Below are 18,220 nucleotides of genomic sequence, written 5' to 3'. Positions count from 1 at the left end.
TCAAATGTCACTAAAACTGTCTCATAACATGAAAGCATTAAAGAATGAACAGATTAATCTCTCTAATCACTGATTATACCTCATGAAATGCAATGTGTTGCATTTCATGAGGTCTCCAATTTCACCAGAAGCCGTACAGCTGCCTTTCACACATCTTTTAGTTGCTCATTAGACTGGGGTAAGCAACATATTCAAACCCTGCACATACATGATGCTGACTAGTATGAAGATGGCAACACAGTTTCTGCATTTTTGTTGTGAAAATATATAATAGTAAAGATTGTTTTCTACATACTATGATAACCTAACTAATCTTTGTTGTCCAGGAAATCAGCCTTCAGGCAGAATTTTAGAATATGGCTGTTTTAGTGAGCAGCACACTCAATCACCCCTACCAGCGACTGCCCCCCACTCTCATCACCTCATTGTTGAAAATGAGGCAGTGTTCTCCATGTCAACCATAGCCCTCTAAGGCTGTCGCAGCTAATCCTCAGGAGCATACTCAAGTCCTTCTTTCGTAAGAGGGTTTTACCAACAGCATCTATGCCGAGGAATTCTCCCCAAGTAGGCACTGGAGCAGTTTCTTCTACCGGAGGAGGGAAACAAACCTAGTCAGTGCAGCTGAGAGAAGCGAAGGGGAGAACGTAGGCCCGGTTCATCAGGTAAGCTTTTTCCATCGTGTCTCTCTCAGGTATCACTGCAGCTTTTAGGATTTTTGAGCAGTTTTGTCCTCATACGGCTCGCTCGCTTTGACCTGCAAGGGCGCACAGTGTGGGAGGATGTTGGAAAGTGTTGCGAGAAAGCTTGGCATGTTTTGCTCTGTGTGTTTGATCTTTGATGACTCAGGGATCAGCCGAATGAGAAAACCTCCGAGTCACTGGCGCTTTACGCACGAGGAGGCTCTGGAGCTCGTAGTCTACATACTACATGTACTCACACACTCCTCCTGAACAACTGATGCTGCTAAATAAGGAACTAAGGAAACTGGCTTGAGGTTTATAACATTACAAAAACATAAGAAGTGTTTATATAGTGTATTGTAAGGTGCTCAGCATTTTCAGTCTGACCATCAAGATTTCAAAGCAGGTCTGATTGTTTTTGCTTTGCCTCAACAGCAGCATTTCCCTAGTCCCCAGTTTTCCTCATCACTAATTATTTTCTCCACAGTCTCCCCTTTCATGCCTCCTTCTTTCTGCCCCTATGCTCTCTCACTTGCTTGCACTAATCCTTTTGTTGTGGACTGAGGGGCCCTGGCTTTGGCTGATCATTCGGCACTGCTGAAGGCTGGTTCAGCTGGAGTGTGCCCACTGAGCCTTCCTCCCTCAGCAATAACACATCTACACGTCTTTTGTTTTGCACAAGCTTTCTGTTTCTCTCTTCTCATTCACCTTGACTCAAGTTTCTCTTCAGTATGCATGTTTGCATTTTCCCGTCATCATCCTTTCGCCCTTAGCCAGTCCTGGGAGCCTGAGGGAACCACACAGCTTGCGTGGGAACATGGACTTTGGGGACAGTGCTCCCCTTTTGCTGATGCTTATTTGTGTGCTGGGGACTGTTCTGGAGGCGAGAGGGCAGGAGAAAGGGTATCTGCAGGAGGCTCTCAGGGCCTTGAATCTGCCCCTGGGGGCAGAAGAGGAGCCTCAGCTGCAGAAGAACCACATTGGTGTTCTGATCACCACGCTTCTTACAGCAGTGCACTGTGCAGAGCAGACTGGGACCTCTCAGGACATCTGTGAGAAGGTAAGGTCTATACTTGTCTTTCTGTTATCATAGAGTGTCACCATGTGATTCTGAACTGTCACATGCAGTATGTTAGGGGCTTATATAGTATTCACCTCATTCCCTCATGTGAGTGAATGTTGAGGTTTCACTGCTTCATCTGTATGCAGTATTCATGCTGCGTTTGTGCATGTGGGGTGACAATGGGATAATGTGTCGACTTAAACACGAGACTGACGAATTGAGACAGCCACATTCAATATTTTGTCATTGTTTAATGAATCGTTTGTTTCCTCTAACAAGGAAAAGTCCTTCACCCCCTCTCCTACACGTCTACTGTATATTTTGTGTAGGGGGGTTGTAATTGGGCTCTTATTCAACTCAGCAGCACAAACAGTTGCAAAAAGCTAGCATTTTTCTAAGCAGCAGAGCTGTGTAGGGTGAGGAGGGGCAGTAATTCAAAGGTCACTCTCATCCATGACTTTCACAGCAGCTATTATGCAGCTTACTTCCTAAAATTCCTCTTAATTGGTCCTGTTCTTTTTACAGTGCCTTACACCAAACATTGTCCTCTCTGTGCTTGAAGAAAATGGGAAGGCTTATCTCACTGAAGAGGACTACCAGAAGATCTCAACTCTTCTGCTCTACTACATAATTAACTTGCAAGATCTCTGTGTGACAGCCTCACCTTCCTCTGTTTCTTCTACCTCATCTGGGAACTATCAGTTCTATCTTCTGGCTCTCACCAATCTACACCCAGCTGAAGACAGCCATGTCCTTTCACCAGGAGAAACAGAAAGTATTCTGCAGCTCATCAATCAACACTATGACCCATCCAGCCAAGAAGCGCCATCTGATTCAAAAGTAAAGAATTGAACAAAAATCTACTAGGCAGTAACACATGCAAGTTTAGAAAACACGATAACATACTGTAATCTCTGACCCCACAGTGTATTGATGCCTTTCATCTACTTGAAGATGTTTCCATAAAAGAAAATCCAGGTGCTGATGAGTCGTCTGTGCCCAGAGTGGCCGCAGCCATCGTCAGCCATATTCTGCAGGGCCACTGTTTCAAACGGAGGAACCTCCCATCTCCAGCTTTTTTCACCGAATACATCTTTCAATCCCTAAATCGCACGAGTAATCTGCAAATTATAGGTAAGTACAGTTGCCGTAAAATGCAGTACACAATAAACATTTGCATGTTCTTTATTATGCTGATCGTGTGGACCACAATCACCACACATACCACGTATTAAAACATGCAACAGAGTTCTAGACTTTTCCCAGGTTTTATTACCTTTATTTTAAACTTTGGTATTTTTAAGATGTACTCACAGTATTGATTTTCTTGGATGAGAAGACTCATACTACATTCATATCATATCTCTCAAATGTATGTAAAGCTGCAGCCAGCAGGTGATTAGCTTAGCTTAGCACCAAGGCTGAAAACAGGGGATAACAGCTTTGCTTTGTTTGATCTGTACTAAACACAAAAAAGTAAAAGTAAGAATGACAAAACACAGCTTTACAGTGGGTTATGGGCTCGGTCTCTTTGCAGGGGGCAACTTCTACATACAGTATAGATTCCAAATATTGTGTTTACATTGCAAAAAATAATATATTTAACATTTTATGAATAATGATGAATATGATGAATATGAGCTGTATTTTTGTCCCAATTGTTCTCATTAGTCTTTTATAAAACCATGCATGAACAAATTGACCAAAACACTAACTTAGGTATTGGTACAGGATCCTGTATGATCTTATGTTGTCATTTCTCTGTTTAGACTTGGAGGAGTTGCTGCATCAGCTCGGTGTAGGACGTGAAGGTGCAGAGCACTCTCACGTTAGGAAAAAGCGGAGCATTGCAGGACGTGCCCAAAAAGAGGTCGGGCATCAGGTGGACGATTGCAATCATGAAACTGTAGGAAAAAGCAGAGACTGGTCTAAGGTAAAGCTGAGATAAGTATTTGTAGAAAAGAAAATGCTTATCAACTACTGAAAACTGCATGCATGTGCTATAATCCTTGGTTGAGCCCCCTACTCATCCATAAATGTGTCTTTTCCCTCGTATCTAATCAGGTATGTTTTTCAGCCAATCAGTTGGTGGCTATTTTTGCCCTGGATCCTCATTTGCCAATTTCTAAGGAGCACTTCAGACAAATTTGCCCAGCCATCGTTCAGCAGTTGCTAGGCAATGCCTGTGAGCCTGCAGAGCAACAAACAAGAGGATCTCTGCCCACTGCTTTTGAGAGTGAGATATTATACCCCATCACTTCTCTCTGTAAACAACAGTCACGAATTAATACAATATTCAGTAATTATTGCAACTCTTTTGAAGAGGAGCTTATCATTTTAGATCATCAATTGTTAACTGTTAAATAATAAAAAAGGAACAGAGTCATTCATGAAAAATAACACGAAGTTACTGAAAGTGGTTAAAGTGTACTGTGCTTGTAAAAGTATCATAAAAGAATAAAAACACCAAAAAGTAAAAACTGAACCTGAGATTCAGACACACAGGTATTTTTACTTCAACTGCACTTCTTGTGCTTCTTGTTTTGTGCTGAACGTATTAGTTTTTCCTATTTTGTGAAGCAGTTTCTAAAGTGCTAAATAAAATTTTGAAGAGAAGGTAAAAGGAACATGAAAACATCTCTGCTCATTGCAGAATATGGCTACAGCACAGCTGCTGTCCTGCTCATCACAGTGGGTTCCATGTTTGGGATCTGCTTGATCTTCTTCAACTCCTGCCAGGAAACCTACACCCTCATCCTGCAGCTGTTTGTGGGGCTGGCCGTGGGAACGCTCTCAGGAGACGCTCTCCTGCATCTCATACCACAGGTATAAGGCCACGGCCAAGACTCACCCCATACTGTACAGGTCTTTAGTGAGTAACTATCTACTTCTTTCCTCTTCGTGTCCTTTGGAGGTCCTTGGGCTTCACGACGACACCCACAGTCATGACGATGAGCGCTACTCTGAAAAACAGAAGTACCTGTGGCTGATGCTGGGGATGCTCACTGCGATCTATAGCTTTTTCCTTATTGAAAGGATCTTCTCTTTTTTTGTCCCTTCACGTGGCCATGTAAGGATTGTGTTGCTGTAGATTTTTTTCAGTTTTGTGACGGGAAGAAGATTGTTTGTAAAGAACAGGGCGGTGTCGGATTTTCTTCACCTAACCAGATGATGAATTTTCACTAAAACTAACAAGTTCATCTTGATTCTAAATGTTGAGCAACAGTGGTCTCATGACTTTCTTTTGTCTGCAGAGTCACTCTGGTGACCTTTCCATAGAGCTCCACTGCAATGGTCAGTCACAGAGAGGAAAGTCCATCTCCACCATACAGCTGGTGAGTGTAATCACTACTGTAATCACAGTACAGTCAGTTTTTTAAGGCAGGAAATACCTGTTCTCATTCTTACTATGACAATTTCCTCCCATCACAGAGTAGTTCCTGTAAGTACTACCACCTATCAATCACATTTAAGAATCTATTATGACTTCTTCGCTTGCTTGTTGACTATTTTCCACAAACCCTCAAACCTATGGTATTTAGATGTTACTGCCCCTGGTAGTTTCTGGTAGTTTGCATATTATAGCTGCTCATTTATTGACTATTGTGACCAAATGTATATACCAAAGTTCATCATTAGTTCATTTTTGTTCTAAACACAAATATAAAACCTTTTTATATTACACTATTTTATATTGGCAAGAAAAAGCAAATGAACGCTATAAAAGAATCTTTAAAGCTGCTCAGATCCTCATCAACCACAAAAACCGTTTGCTGTTAAAACTGTTTTACCTAACAACACAAATTATTATATGCTTCAAAGTTTTCTCAGAGAGTTCATAACCTTATCAATCCGCAGTTCTACAAACTGACTATAAATGGAGATGATTTTGTTCTGTGGCCACTCTCCATAGAAATGGGAATCCCGCTACGATGACTCCAAACACACAAAGCAAAATACTCAGTGTGGTAAATGAGAAGCACAGGGTTACAGCTAAAGCCCTGAAGAAATCTTGGACAGGGTTTACATCTCTGTTCATGAGTCGATTGCCAACAAATGAAGGCTGCGTGGCTGCACGCAGCACGGTGTCCTGCCGTTGGAGTTGTTCCTACTGTACAAAAAATAAATAAATAAGCCATTACTGCATGCATCCACAAAGCCATTTACGTCGGCATCAGAAATGTCTCAGTTTTTTGCTCCTAGTTTTAAGTTCAAGGTTTTAATTTCACTTGTGTAACAAAGGTTATTACTCTCCCAAGTAAGGAAGAAGCAGCTGAGGTTAAATTCATGCACTGACTGAACTTTTTGCTGTAGCACTGTGTTGTTATTAATGTCAGCATATCTTCAGCATATCTTCCACATATCTTCATTCATTCAAGTTATGCCTCACTCCCACACTACTGCTCTACTGGTTGTGGCACTGTTTACAGTACTGTCAGCATTTTGACCCACTTCTGATCATGCTCCTATCCTTCATTGTTACCAAAAAATTAATTAAAAAAACTATATAGCATAAACAATTTGACATTTTGACTAATATTCACTTTAACCAATTTTCCAGCACTGCTCTTATATAACAGAAAATTATAGTTGTGTAGGAGGAAGTAAAGGAATCGAACAGCATATGAATTATTAAATATTTCAGAATGCACTTCATGCTCAAAACATATCTTCTTCAAACTTTTGTGCTGTAAATTATAGTTATCTATTCTGCAGGGACCAGTGGACGACCTGGAGTGTACGGAAATGTCTCCTGAACATATACCCACACGGAGCCCTTCACATGAGAGTAAGCTCCTTCAATGTGAGCTTTGAGATGAATGTGATGCACGTTGTAATTAGTCGCCTGGCTCTAGCAAAGCCATTGTCACGGTCTGGGGACTAGTTTTAACAACACAGACTCGCTTTGTCTTCCCAGGACAAGGGGTTCCTCTTCTGGCTGTGATGATAATCGTGGGAGACAGCCTTCATAACTTTGCGGATGGCCTGGTTGTCGGCGTGGCCTTCTCCTCTTCAGCTGAGACTGGCATGGCGACGACCGTAGCTATGCTGTGCCACGAGATCCCGCATGAGATGGGTGAGGAAGTCACACTGATTACTTTGGGGTCACACTTGTTGCTTTTTGGCTGAGGCCAGGAAACACTGACTGACTTATCGTTTTTTGGTTTTTTTTTTTGTCTCAAAGGAGACTTTGCAGTGCTGCTCAGCTCCGGACTCTCAGTGAAGACTGCTGTGCTAATGAACTTTCTGAGCGCCCTGACAGCGTTCATGGGGCTTTATACTGGACTGTTTGTTTCCTCTGACATAGAGGTACAGAAGTGGATCTTCGCTGTAACTGCTGGGATTTTCCTCTATTTGTCACTGGTAGAAATGGTAATGTAGCCCTATTAAAGTCCATTGTTATTCTTACTTTCAACAAAACTCATGAAAAGAAAAAAGGCTACGGTTCACAATATGTTTATTTTTTTGGTGTCAGATATTCATCCTTATTTAAAAACTACAAAAAAAAAAAAAACACATCAATGGGATGCACCTTTACACTGGAAGACAGTTTCCCTTATGGTTTTGATTATGATTATGATTTTAATCCATGGTTGAAAATACAGTGTACCCCAGCAAAAACTCCTTATTAAATAATGTGCCAAAAGTAAAGTTGTTTCAAAAAATTTTATTCTATATTATAATTAAACTCTAAATTCCATTGTTTGCATCTTAACTACTTAATTGATTTCCATGAAGTTATGCACCCACACTCATGGCTCCCAGAAGATGATCTCACGGCTTTTCTATTAGGCTGCATTTGGGGATTTGAGTAAACGTTAGTAACAACTACCAGATAATTTCAATTACTTTATATTAATAAAACAATGTAAAACAGTGGAATTATTTGCAGTCACCAATTTTATTTGTCACATACTTTGGTTCAAAATCAACTTTCTGCAAAACACATCACCCATATCATTGTTTTTTTCCCAGTTCATATGATTTGTTTTCAGTAAGTAAAGCATAGACTAATGCCAATTTTTGTTCTCCTGGTAAACTGTTTTGATTTTACTGTTATGTTCTTTCTTCTTTCAGCTTCCGGAGATGAGTCGAGTGAAGACGGACAGACCGTGTCTCATGTTTTTCCTGCAGAACCTTGGTCTGTTGATGGGTTGGGCCTGCCTTTTGCTTCTTGCTCTCTTTGAACATGAACTGAAATTCTAATTATACGCATGTGTGTATAATTAGAATTTCACAAACACACAAACAAGTGTATGTGACATATAGTATCTGTTCTTTGACTTGTTCATTGACTTATTCATTTTTTGCACGTAGAAAAGTGTGTGCAGCAGGATGTTTAAGCAAGTTATTACTGGTCAACGAGTGAGTCTTTCATGAGCTTGTAGTCTCAAAACTGGATTATAAATATGTACTGTATAGCTGTACGAATCCCTTTTTCATACATAATTTTTATTTTTGTATTTTAGCTATAATGGGTGAGGTATTATCTATGTGGAGACTAGATGTGTAGTTTTGAAACTAATTTGGCAGTATCAGGTGTGATTGTGCTAATCTGTTGGTGAGTAAAATATTCATATTGCCCCCAACAATCGAATCATTTTATCTTGAAATCATTTCTCACCAGCAAACTATAAATTATTTTAAATGTACTTATTTTGGTTTAAAGGATTTTTTTTTATTTTTTTTTTGCAGTGGTTTTATCATGATTGTCAGTAGTTAGGGTAATGTGGGGGAACTGTTGATTTCTACAATGTTTTATTTTATATCTTGATGCTTTTGTGTACAGAACTGTCATTTACATGTAACTTTTAAATATATTCCAAGCAACTTGATAAAAACAAACTTTGGTACAAATTCTAAACATTTAAAAGATAAGCTTTCAATGAAATACGTGGAAGTTCTAGTTCCTATATGTGGTATTTCTTGGTTTTAGTACTGTATGTCTTTGTAAAGAACATTGTATCAAGTTCTTAAAAAGTTCTAAATGTGCATAATAAAGTTATTTTGTTATTGTTTAATTGGTATTTACAGTAATTACTTTTTCGCTGACTGCTAAATTCCCACATCTTTCCAAGTCAACATGCCCTTTTATTTCATGGAATTTAACTTCCTAGTAAAAACCTATGTGCAGTCCCAGACAAGGCTTTCCAGGAAACTTTTTTTGTTAGAAAATTACATTTCCTTTGCAGAGAATTATGTTTATATAAAAAACATAAATATATCTTAATAGCTTAAATGGAAAAAAGAACTAATACCTCCATGTTAGACTTAAATACATTTATTTTTTTTAAGCCCTGTTTTCAGAACCAATGCTCTTTTTCAGCTTCTTATCTCAGAGGCATTGTTCTTTGTTTTTGAGGCCTCTGTGATCCAATATGAGGGCACTTCCACCCACCTGAGCCACTTGTTCTCTGCATCCACCAACCTGGATGACTAATGCTTGGTGTAAAAGACTGTAAAACTCTGGAGCGATCCGTCCCACACAGCACACACGCTCTTTACCGAACCGGAGTGGGCCTGCAGGAGGTGGAGAAAGAAGAGAGAATGGTGAATATATCAGTACAAAAAAACAAAAGAAACACAGTTAATCAACTTATTCGTACGTAAACTGGATTTGTGATATTGTGAGAATGAGTGGGTTTGTGAGAGGATTTTTTTCCCCTCTTGTTAATCAGCTTGCTGTGATTACATTCTAGTGCTCAGTGCATAAACACATTCTGTAAAATGCCAGCAAACAGCTGTCAAGCATTCGGCTTAATTGTGAGTGGGGATTAGTTTCATTGCACATTTTCCATGGTGCTTATGGTAATTTGCCATTCTAAGCCCCCTATCAAAGTGCAAAGTCAGTTATATTGACTGTGTCATGAGATTATTTGACTATCATGTCAGAAAAAGCTGACACCATTTACTCTGACTTCCCGAGTAATGTGGAAACAATAGCAGGAAGTCCATTGCATTTTCTCCTACTCTAGCAATTGTTATTTTGGAAATGCCAACCCCCCTTGGCATTTCCAGGAAATCTTTGGGCCTGCTGGTCTGTGTGTATGTTTGCTCAATTGGACTAAAGAGGCATTTTCTTGGCATGTGTGCACCTTTTCAACGCAGCTGCTGCCAGGATGAAGGAAGGAAGGGCTCTTTATCTGGGGCATGTTGGTGTTAACACAGAGTCTACTCATTGACTCTACAGAGACCTGTCAGAAGGATAGTTCAGCTCCAGGGTTGTCAGGGCAGCAGAGCTCACATCAATTATGGTAAAAGCTAAATGATAAGGACACAAAACAGGAAACATAAAAGTGCTTTTGCTTTGATTTGAAAGGATATGACTTAACATATTCATTTGCTCCTGCTATCGTTGCCAAACATAAGCACACAGGATCATATTATGGTCACTTATATTGGGACATTTTAGTTATATTAACAATCACAGAACTTGTTGCTTGAAATATAAAATGCTATATAAATAAACAACCTTTGCAAAGCAGCAATCTTAAGTTCTGATGATCTTTAAAGTGCCTCTTTAAAATACAAATGTAAATTAAACCAGTAGAGGGCAACAACGAACAACAAAACTTCAGGGCTGCCTGAGGTAAAAAACGTCTTGAGGCAGGTGTTTTTTCACTTCAGCAGCAGCTTATGGCGTGAATGATCTTATTCTACTCAATCCAACTGCGGAGTGTCAACTGTAGGTCTGTACGTCACAGCTGTAAAAAAAAATCTAACTATCTCACTAAGTTACCCTCACATACAATACACTCACCTGAGGATGCAAACTGTTAGAGGGAAAATACAGTTCCAGCAAATGTCTCACCTAAACCTAGAACTCAACAATTAGTCCGGCAAGTTAGCTGCTCAACAGAAATAATATCAGCAACTATTACAATAAAGTCTGAATTATTTATTTTTGTACTGTACCAATAATTCTAGAGTTTTGTTGGCATATTGTGTCCACACATGTGATTTGCCCAACAAAATTCCTTTTGTGTAAAAAAAACAAAAAAAAAACTTTTTTGGCCAAACTGAGCAGTTTTTGTCAGTTGGTTTTGTGATGAGTACGTTGATTTGAAAATGGCTATTAGTGAGTAATTTCTCTAGATTGCTGCATTAAATTAAAAAGAACCCTTGACATCTCCTATCCTGTGTCTGACTGTCCCATGTTGCCCTTCAGATGAACATGAACTTCTCAGAACTTTTCATTCCCTGCCTGACTAAGAGACATCAGTAAAGTTTCCTGGCTGCTCATCCCAATCAGGCCTACAGTACATGTACTGTAGACACCATTCATATCTCAATTTTTGCTTTATAGTTTCAGCATTAGACGTTTCTTACCCGACAACTGGCTGTCAGTTTTAATTAATAACTTGACACAGTGCTGAATGGTGGGGTTTTACTGCCCTCTATGGCTGAAATGTTCCCAGCTTCCTCGCCCCTTATAGTGGGGTTGAGAATAGTGGAAACCTACACATGTAACCACAATCAGCAGTGAGATGAACGTGTCCTGGAGTTAATCTGTGCGTCACTGATGCAACACGAAACATGAAACTATAGCAAACATAGCAGACAAACTACAGGATTTTGTCCCATACCAAGTTTTCTTGGTCTGCACGTCTGTGTCATCTGATGTAGAACATTAAGCAGAGACATTTCACCGATAGGTTTAAAAACAAACACTGACAGATGTAAGTGTTTCAACTACAAAATGTTTCCCCTGTACATTACATGGTTATGTTGTGTTATGTTAAAGAAAAAAATGGATGGTGTTGCCTAAAGAAAATGCTGAGTGTTGAGCTGTTTTGTAAGCTTTTCACTCAGTATGACGTTTCTAGTGAAACAGCCATGACTCCAGTGTCAGATGGTCACATGGTTCACTTGGCAACAACTATACCTACTTAGCCTGGCGCTGAGCTTTATGCTACTTTATTGATTGATGCCCACTTTCTTAAAACATCCAAGAGAAAATGTGTTTACAGTAAGATTACCAGTTTGTAACAATTTCTCGAATTGGGTGACAGAACTGAGCCAATTTCTTCAGTTTAAACCACGCTTTTTCCCCCTGAGGATTTATGCTGGTAAGCTTATTATTTTTCTGTGCTGAGAGAAGGCAGAAGTGTTGGCGTTGGATGAGGGCGCACGGTGCAGGAGAGCTCTCAGCCAGTGTGGGTAGGAGGGCACCGATGAGGAGGCTGAGGCTCTGTCATGCTGAAGGCTATAATATCCAAGAATTCAAATCACCATCATCATCATGATCTGAACTGGAGGAAATCTGCTTCCGCAGAAGCCCCCTCTCTTATTGATCCTGTCTGAAACTTCCAAGACTGGCGGTCCCAGCCGAGGAGCAGCAGCAGCAGCGTCCAGTTCCCTTCCCTCCTCAACTGAATGCGTAAAGATGCGCTTTAGCTTTCTTCTACGATACAGCTCTTCAAGCCGAAAGGTTTATTTGAGAATCTGACGTCATTGACACTCCACAAACAGGAGCGGACACACCTTTGGACAAACACATGGACTCACTGGAACATCCGATGGTACATGTAAGTCCGTTTGAGTTCATCGATAATTTGATAGTCTTCATTTCACTGGCTGACATAGCTCGGAAGGTTAGCGTGCTAAAGAAGAACCAGGTGAACTTGAACTCACCTGTCCACTTCCTGGTGGCTGTCGGCGGCTCCCAGCTGGAAGGGGAGTTGTGATTACGTAATAGATTTCAAATGTAGAATTTGTAACGACTGACTGAGGTGGGAAACTCTCAGTTATCGTATGTAGTTTCGCTGTTGAACTTTTGTCAATGAGAGAGGTGAGTCTTTTAGAAATGTCAGCAAACTTTGTAAATGTTTTAGCCAAAGTCAAATTTATCAGGACTTGTCCTACATTTCCAGATCAAACTGCGAACGTGATCATTAGACATTTGTAATGTACAACATTCAGATATTCAGTAACTGATCATGTTTTTTGAATAAAACAAATAACATAATGTACAAATTTACCGTAACGTTACCTGCCACGTAGACTAAATGTAGTAGTTTTAAAAAGTATAAAATCATCTGTAGTGTAGATCACTTATGAAGGGGAAAACAACGTAAATATTTCAGTAACGTTGGAATATTGTAAACTTTAGCATAATGCTCATGTAAGTGTACATAGTTACCTTAGTGGTTGTTTTTAAAACTATTAAAATGCACAAACTATCTCTATAACTATCTTAAGAAATCCTCAGAAAACCTATAATAAGCAGTAGCTGTCTCATAAATGCAGTGTACAATAACCTATTTCAAGCTGTAGTCAGATGTGGAAGTATGAAGTAAATTATTAACTAAAATAAAATAGTGCTTAATTATAGTACTTAATTGGATGCGCAGTTGTTTCTCTTCACCATTGTTAAGTCTATCAAAAAAAATCTTTCCAACCTCTGGTAAAATAGGAGTAACATAAAGTGGGCTATGCCGGTCGTCTTTCTCATGCAGTAACATACATCTTTTCAACTTAGTTTTTTCTTATTTGTCATCCTGTTCAGGGCAAACCGTTCAGACCGGCTCCACAGAAAGCATTCAGAGTAGTATCTTTCTCTCTTTTTATAGGCATGATTAACATGTCCTGGGGGAACAGGTTGGACGAAAAAGCAGATTTGAAATGAATTTATGTTTTCTCAGTTGCTACTAGCAACACATGCGGTATGCACACTTGAGCCACATTACTTTTCAGGCCCCTCATCATATCAGGTTGCATTTTAGAGACCATGCACATAATTTTTCGACACCTGTCATAGTATTGCACTTCAACAAATCAATGAAAGTATTACTTAACTAAATGAACTAACAATGAAGTAATTGGTTTCCTTTTTGGAGGCTTTTGCTGGTTCTTCTTTTCATGTTCTGTGTTTACAGCTTTTCAAATGTGAAGACCTGCAGTTTTATATGATCGTAAATAAAATAGAATTTGCCATTCAAAACGGACTTTTCTGCACTTCTCATACCTTACCCGCCTAACGGGCATCAGTATTGTTTCTCCAAGCCCGTGCTGTAGGAACTATCTGTCATCATTGGCTTCATATTTTTAGCATTTATCTTCTCCTGCCTGGCTAGCAAACAGGCTTCTTGATGTCAACTTTAAAGAATCACTTATGTCAGTTCGCATAAAAGCCAGCCCCTCCCGGACCCTCCACATGATAAATAGATTAGCAATTGATGGATGAAAAGCAGAGTTTTACTGCGCTCCTGATTAAAATTTTCAAGCCTTTCTTATTATGTCCTGGATTACACCTGTGCTTCCCTGAAGCAAGGTGATAAATTACACCAGGTCATCACACAGTTTATTATTAGGCTGTAGGATGTCCTGTCCATCAATGTAGGGTTTTTTTTGACAACAGCTGGCAAGGAAACCAGTTGCTGGTAATGTTGATTACATGGAAGATGTAAAACAAAAACAACCTCACCGAGCTATCTAGCAAGGTTATGATCATTTTAAACATAAAATCTAAAGATCAACTAACCGATTAATTTCAGTTCACTGTAGCAGTTCTAAAGTTTTTCATATTTTTTGTATATTAATTATAAATCAAACGAGTAATTGGCAAATTTGTTGCAATCCACTACAGTGGCTCTGCAATGAATTCTATAATTTGTCAGTTTTTAGGTTGAAACTGTCAGAAAGGTGATAATTCTAGATAAGACCAAATAACCAAATCAAAACCAAATTTCCTCTCACTTTTGCTTTTTTTGCTCCTGAAGCCTCAAGGCAAAGGAGCTCGAAGAAAAGGTCGTTTCAAAGGTTCGGATGGCAGCACCTCCTCTGACACCACAACCAACAGCCTTGTTCGCCAGGTAAGCAACATTTCACTTTTAATAAAGGCTCAAACTTTAGGGAAAATCCATTGACCTTTATTCCTTGTCACTCTGCCTTTCTGTTCTCATTTTCTTTTTCTTTTTTTAAAAATACCTTGTAAATGCAAATATCATGTTCTGTGGCTCATACCTTTGTACCTTAACAAGGGACGAGTTGGCATAATTAATTAACTTCCTGGCTGCAGTTATTTCATGTAGAAATGTAACACTTTTCTACGTGAAATAACACAAAGTTGACTGTGTGTATGTGTGTGTTTGTCTGAGTGTGTATAAATGCCTAACAGTGCAAACTGGCGTAAGAGCCCAGCCTCAGTCATCATCATCCATTAAGGATGAGATTTGCATTGCAGTAAAAGCTCACTGTAAACACTTCTGGGTACACTATATAGTTAAGTGGAGGCCTTTCTTCTGAGTTGCATCTTAGGGCCACTTTGTCACTGCACAGTGACTCAGTGGCCTGTTAAAAAACAGACCATGTGAGGTACACTGTCAGCGTGTCTGGACTTTGTAGAGCAGACTTGCAAAGGGACAGAATGGGTCGGGTTAAGGATGCGCAGCCCTGCCTAAATGTTTCTGCCTTTTTTGGAGGAGGCACACAACTCTTGTGTTTGGCAACGCAGCGGCAGAGTGAAGGGAAGCTTAAGGAGACCAGAGCAAACCAGCACCTCCTTGTCTGCTGTCTGCTTCGTCTCAAGGGCACAGAGAACTTCTGAATGAGCTCAAAAGGAGCCGCTTGCTGAGAAATTCCCTGATCTTTACCGGCACCCATGGGAGCTCATGCCCATTCCCACAGTCCTGTCCCCAAATGAGGAGTTCCCCTTCAGTTGGAGTCATCACAAATAAACTCAGTAAGTCTGAGAGACCTTGTCTACTGTATATTTGCAATGTAACACCACATCCTACAGAAACGCGAGGCAATTCAAGTGAGAGGCAGAAGAGGAATGTAATGCGTTTCAGGCTCAGTAAAGCTCTTGCATGCTGAGCAGAAATATCCTCTTTTAAATATTTGCCACTAGAGGGCCCCAGAAATAGCAGCCCTTCCAGTAACTCATCTTCTGTTTGGATCACACTGTAAATACTATTTCTCAAAAGTCATAACAGCAGTTTCATTCTGACCTTATTTTCTTGCTGATTGCTCGTGCCCAATCATATTGTCATGGGACAGTTTTAACTTTTAGCAGAAGAGTGAGGCTGTAGTATTTACGTCAATAAACTCACCTTATGCAGGGAAAGTAGGACACCAGCCTGTCTGTGTGTGTGATTGTCTCACTGTTATTGTCATTTTGTTTTAAATCTTGTTTCAATGTATTTTATTATTTCTCGCTTCACTGTCGTCAACAATCGAACTGCTACTGCTTTAAATGAATTGATCTTTTGTATATTTTCTCTCGTTCTGCCTCCTGCTTTTGTGTCTTTTAGTTCTTTCACTCCTGTAGGCGTCGTCAGAACATATCAGTCAGGGTCACTGTGTAATCGATCCACTGCGGCTCTGAGCATCATGAACATGACTTTCCAGTAACTGCATATAAACAGCTCCTGAAATTACTCATACTCCAACAGATAGAGAGAACAGAGGGCAGACAGAGCGTACGTTGACAGAAAAAATACGTAAGATGTTTCCTGCGGTCGTGGCTTGTTGCCCAGGGGAGAATGTGGAGGAGGCTGGGAAGGGTGGAGGTCTGGACCGCTTAGCCGTGGGAGTAGCGAGGTCAGTGCTGGAGTGGAGCTCAGCACTCCATTGAAAAGGAACATGCGCAGAACTAATTAAGTTCTTCAGGTACAAAGTTTGTATTTATTCATGTTGAGGTAGTTCTGCTGTGGAAGCAGGAAAATGGTCTCAGTTGCAAATTATTGTGCTTTTTTTTGCAGTGTGAGATGTTAGTGCTACTAAGTGGTAAATATAGAGGTTGCAGTTAACCTTTATATAATTTAATTTCCTTTACATACCAGACATTTATGTCAACCCATGGGGTGGAAAAACATATTGGCAAGAAGAGGATGACAGTCAATATGAATGTTTGTCTGCCTCAGGCTTAGTAACAGTCCAACATTTTAGGAGGAAAACAGAGAATTTAATTATAAGGTCTCTATGAAAAATTCAACAGATAGCAACTGATTAACACTCACAAAAAGCTTCCACACTCAGATTTCTCAGAATAGCCTTTGTTTTTACGGAGGTTAAATGGCTGTGCACAGAAACGTAGTGTAATCAGTACAACAGAAAAACCAGAGTTGTATTTTGATTTGTTCACAGGCTGAAGTGTGTGTTTCTCTGCTCAACCACAAGCTCTTAATATCAGAGAGGGGGTACAGATGTTAAAGTTTGTGAAATGATTTCCTGACCAAGACAGAGTGACAGAAATGACAGAATATCATTTAAAGTAATCTTTTTTTTTCTTTTGAAAGACAAATCTGTCATATTTTGGTCAGCGTTTAGTTCACTCAGTGTTGTTGTTTTTGTCTGTCGAGTGCTGTATTCTCTAGTTACAAACTCTAAAGTAGGTGTAAATGTGAGTGACTGTGCATCTGTAGACTGGCACTGTGTTTAGAGTGTCTGTTTCTGTCTAATGCATCCTGGGAAATGATCCAGCACCCCATGACTCTGAATAATAATAAACTTTCTTTATATAGCACTTCTCTAAAAACAGAGGTAACAAAGTGCCTTACAGAGAAGGAGAAACAAAGCTCAGAACAAAGAATGGGATTAAACGCCTAAAAGCAAGACTATAAAAGTAGTGATTAAAAAAAAAAAAGAAAGAATGAGATTGTAATGTTTCTTCTGTCAGGCTATTCTAATGAACAGTGGGTCTGATCTTATTTCTTTGTTATAGCAAACACACTAAATGTAGAAGGCCATCATCAACATCTTCATCAACATCTTTAAATCATCTCTATAACAGAGTGGTAACACATGTAGGAGACTTTGACAGAGATGAAATGAACCTGTTTATAATAATAGAATAAACCTGTGAACTAGTAAACTTCACCCAAACAGCTATAAATATCGCATTTATGGCGACTGTGTCCATCGTCGAGTACACATTTGGTGCTGCAATGATTGTTTTACATCAACAGTGTTTTGTTTGTAGGACTGACTGAAAGTAAGCGTCTATTATATTTATAAATAAGGAGCCTGCAACAATTTGGATCACGTGTGAATTTTTAATCATATTTGGCCAACAGGAGTAAATTGTTTTAGGCTTTAGTTAAGTATAATAATCTGTGTATCGATGGTTTAGTTCTCTTCTTTTCTCCCACTGGCACATAGTTGCACTTGGACCCTTTTTAGCTGCCCTGTTTGGATGTTTTAGACTTGGATTTGGTGATGAAAGGCAGTTCGATGCTGTGTGAGGGTGTGGTGGGGGGCTGGGGGTGGGGGGGGCTCCATTTCTCGCTCACTCTCTGATTGCAGGCATTTTTCCTTTTCATCATCGTCTTGCTTTATTTTTTCTGCTTAATGGGGAAAATGTGTGATAAAAGGTCTTTTTTATCACACATTCTTCCCACTGGCAGATTCTTTTTTATGTAATATAGAAGTCTAGTATGGTATGGAGTAGCTGCCAGTGTAAATCTTGTCAGACATTTGTCTGAACATAAAGGAACTTGTGTTTTGTTTTTTCCAATAGTAGATAATTCGGTAG

At 39.6% G+C, this 18,220-nt stretch overlaps 2 protein-coding genes and 1 long non-coding RNA gene across 9 annotated transcripts in view; 2 read left to right on the top strand and 1 right to left on the bottom strand.

The window, feature by feature from the left end:
* The first annotated feature begins 278 nt into the window (after positions 1 to 278).
* LOC137104510 (zinc transporter ZIP12-like) lies at positions 279 to 8,730 on the top strand. Of its 5 annotated transcripts, XM_067485798.1 has the most exons (13): positions 281 to 662; positions 1,454 to 1,740; positions 2,269 to 2,583; positions 2,670 to 2,877; positions 3,513 to 3,676; positions 3,808 to 3,979; positions 4,397 to 4,569; positions 4,658 to 4,813; positions 4,998 to 5,078; positions 6,460 to 6,532; positions 6,662 to 6,820; positions 6,929 to 7,116; positions 7,822 to 8,687. In XM_067485798.1, exons 2-13 carry the CDS (start codon positions 1,498 to 1,500, stop codon positions 7,948 to 7,950), a joined length of 2,061 nt encoding a protein of 686 aa, XP_067341899.1. In that variant the 5' UTR covers positions 281 to 662; positions 1,454 to 1,497; the 3' UTR covers positions 7,951 to 8,687. The 5 variants fall into 5 exon arrangements, with proteins under 5 accessions (XP_067341900.1, XP_067341899.1, XP_067341902.1 ...); XM_067485799.1 differs by having other exon boundaries at positions 279 to 1,740; positions 7,822 to 8,730; XM_067485801.1 differs by lacking the exon at positions 4,658 to 4,813 and having other exon boundaries at positions 286 to 662; positions 7,822 to 8,685.
* A 121-nt stretch (positions 8,731 to 8,851) lies between these two features.
* LOC137104517 (uncharacterized) lies at positions 8,852 to 12,423 on the bottom strand. The gene is made up of 3 exons (XR_010911710.1): positions 12,379 to 12,423; positions 9,840 to 10,005; positions 8,852 to 9,264 (listed from the first exon to the last, which is right to left on the bottom strand). It is a non-coding gene; the product is annotated as an uncharacterized lncRNA (long non-coding RNA).
* Positions 11,767 to 18,220, top strand: part of cacnb2a (calcium channel, voltage-dependent, beta 2a) — a 57,454-nt gene continuing 51,000 nt past the window's right edge. The window contains exons 1-2 of one of the 3 annotated variants that reach the window (XM_067485790.1): positions 11,767 to 12,272; positions 14,466 to 14,558. In XM_067485790.1, coding sequence (XP_067341891.1) covers positions 12,243 to 12,272; positions 14,466 to 14,558 — 123 coding nt within the window. In that variant the 5' untranslated portion in view covers positions 11,767 to 12,242. Of the gene's footprint in view, positions 12,273 to 12,511; positions 12,536 to 14,465; positions 14,559 to 18,220 lie in introns of those variants that run through there. The other 2 variants (XM_067485796.1, XM_067485791.1) reach the window with 2 other exon arrangements.

The sequence above is a fragment of the Channa argus genome, chromosome 19 (genome assembly GCF_033026475.1).
Source record: "Channa argus isolate prfri chromosome 19, Channa argus male v1.0, whole genome shotgun sequence".
Classification (NCBI taxonomy): domain Eukaryota; kingdom Metazoa; phylum Chordata; class Actinopteri; order Anabantiformes; family Channidae; genus Channa; species Channa argus.
The sequence above is the reverse complement of the archived record's forward strand: the minus strand, read 5'-3'. Positions and strand labels throughout refer to the sequence as shown.

Coding starts and splice junctions, on each gene's coding strand:
- LOC137104510 (XM_067485799.1), top strand. CDS start 1,498: ATGGACTTTGGGGACAGTGCTCCCCTTTTGCTGATGCTTATTTGTGTG. Junction 4,570..4,657: donor TCCTGCATCTCATACCACAG/GTATAAGGCCAC, acceptor TGTCCTTTGGAG/GTCCTTGGGCTTCACGACGA. Junction 6,821..6,928: donor CGAGATCCCGCATGAGATGG/GTGAGGAAGTCA, acceptor TTTGTCTCAAAG/GAGACTTTGCAGTGCTGCTC.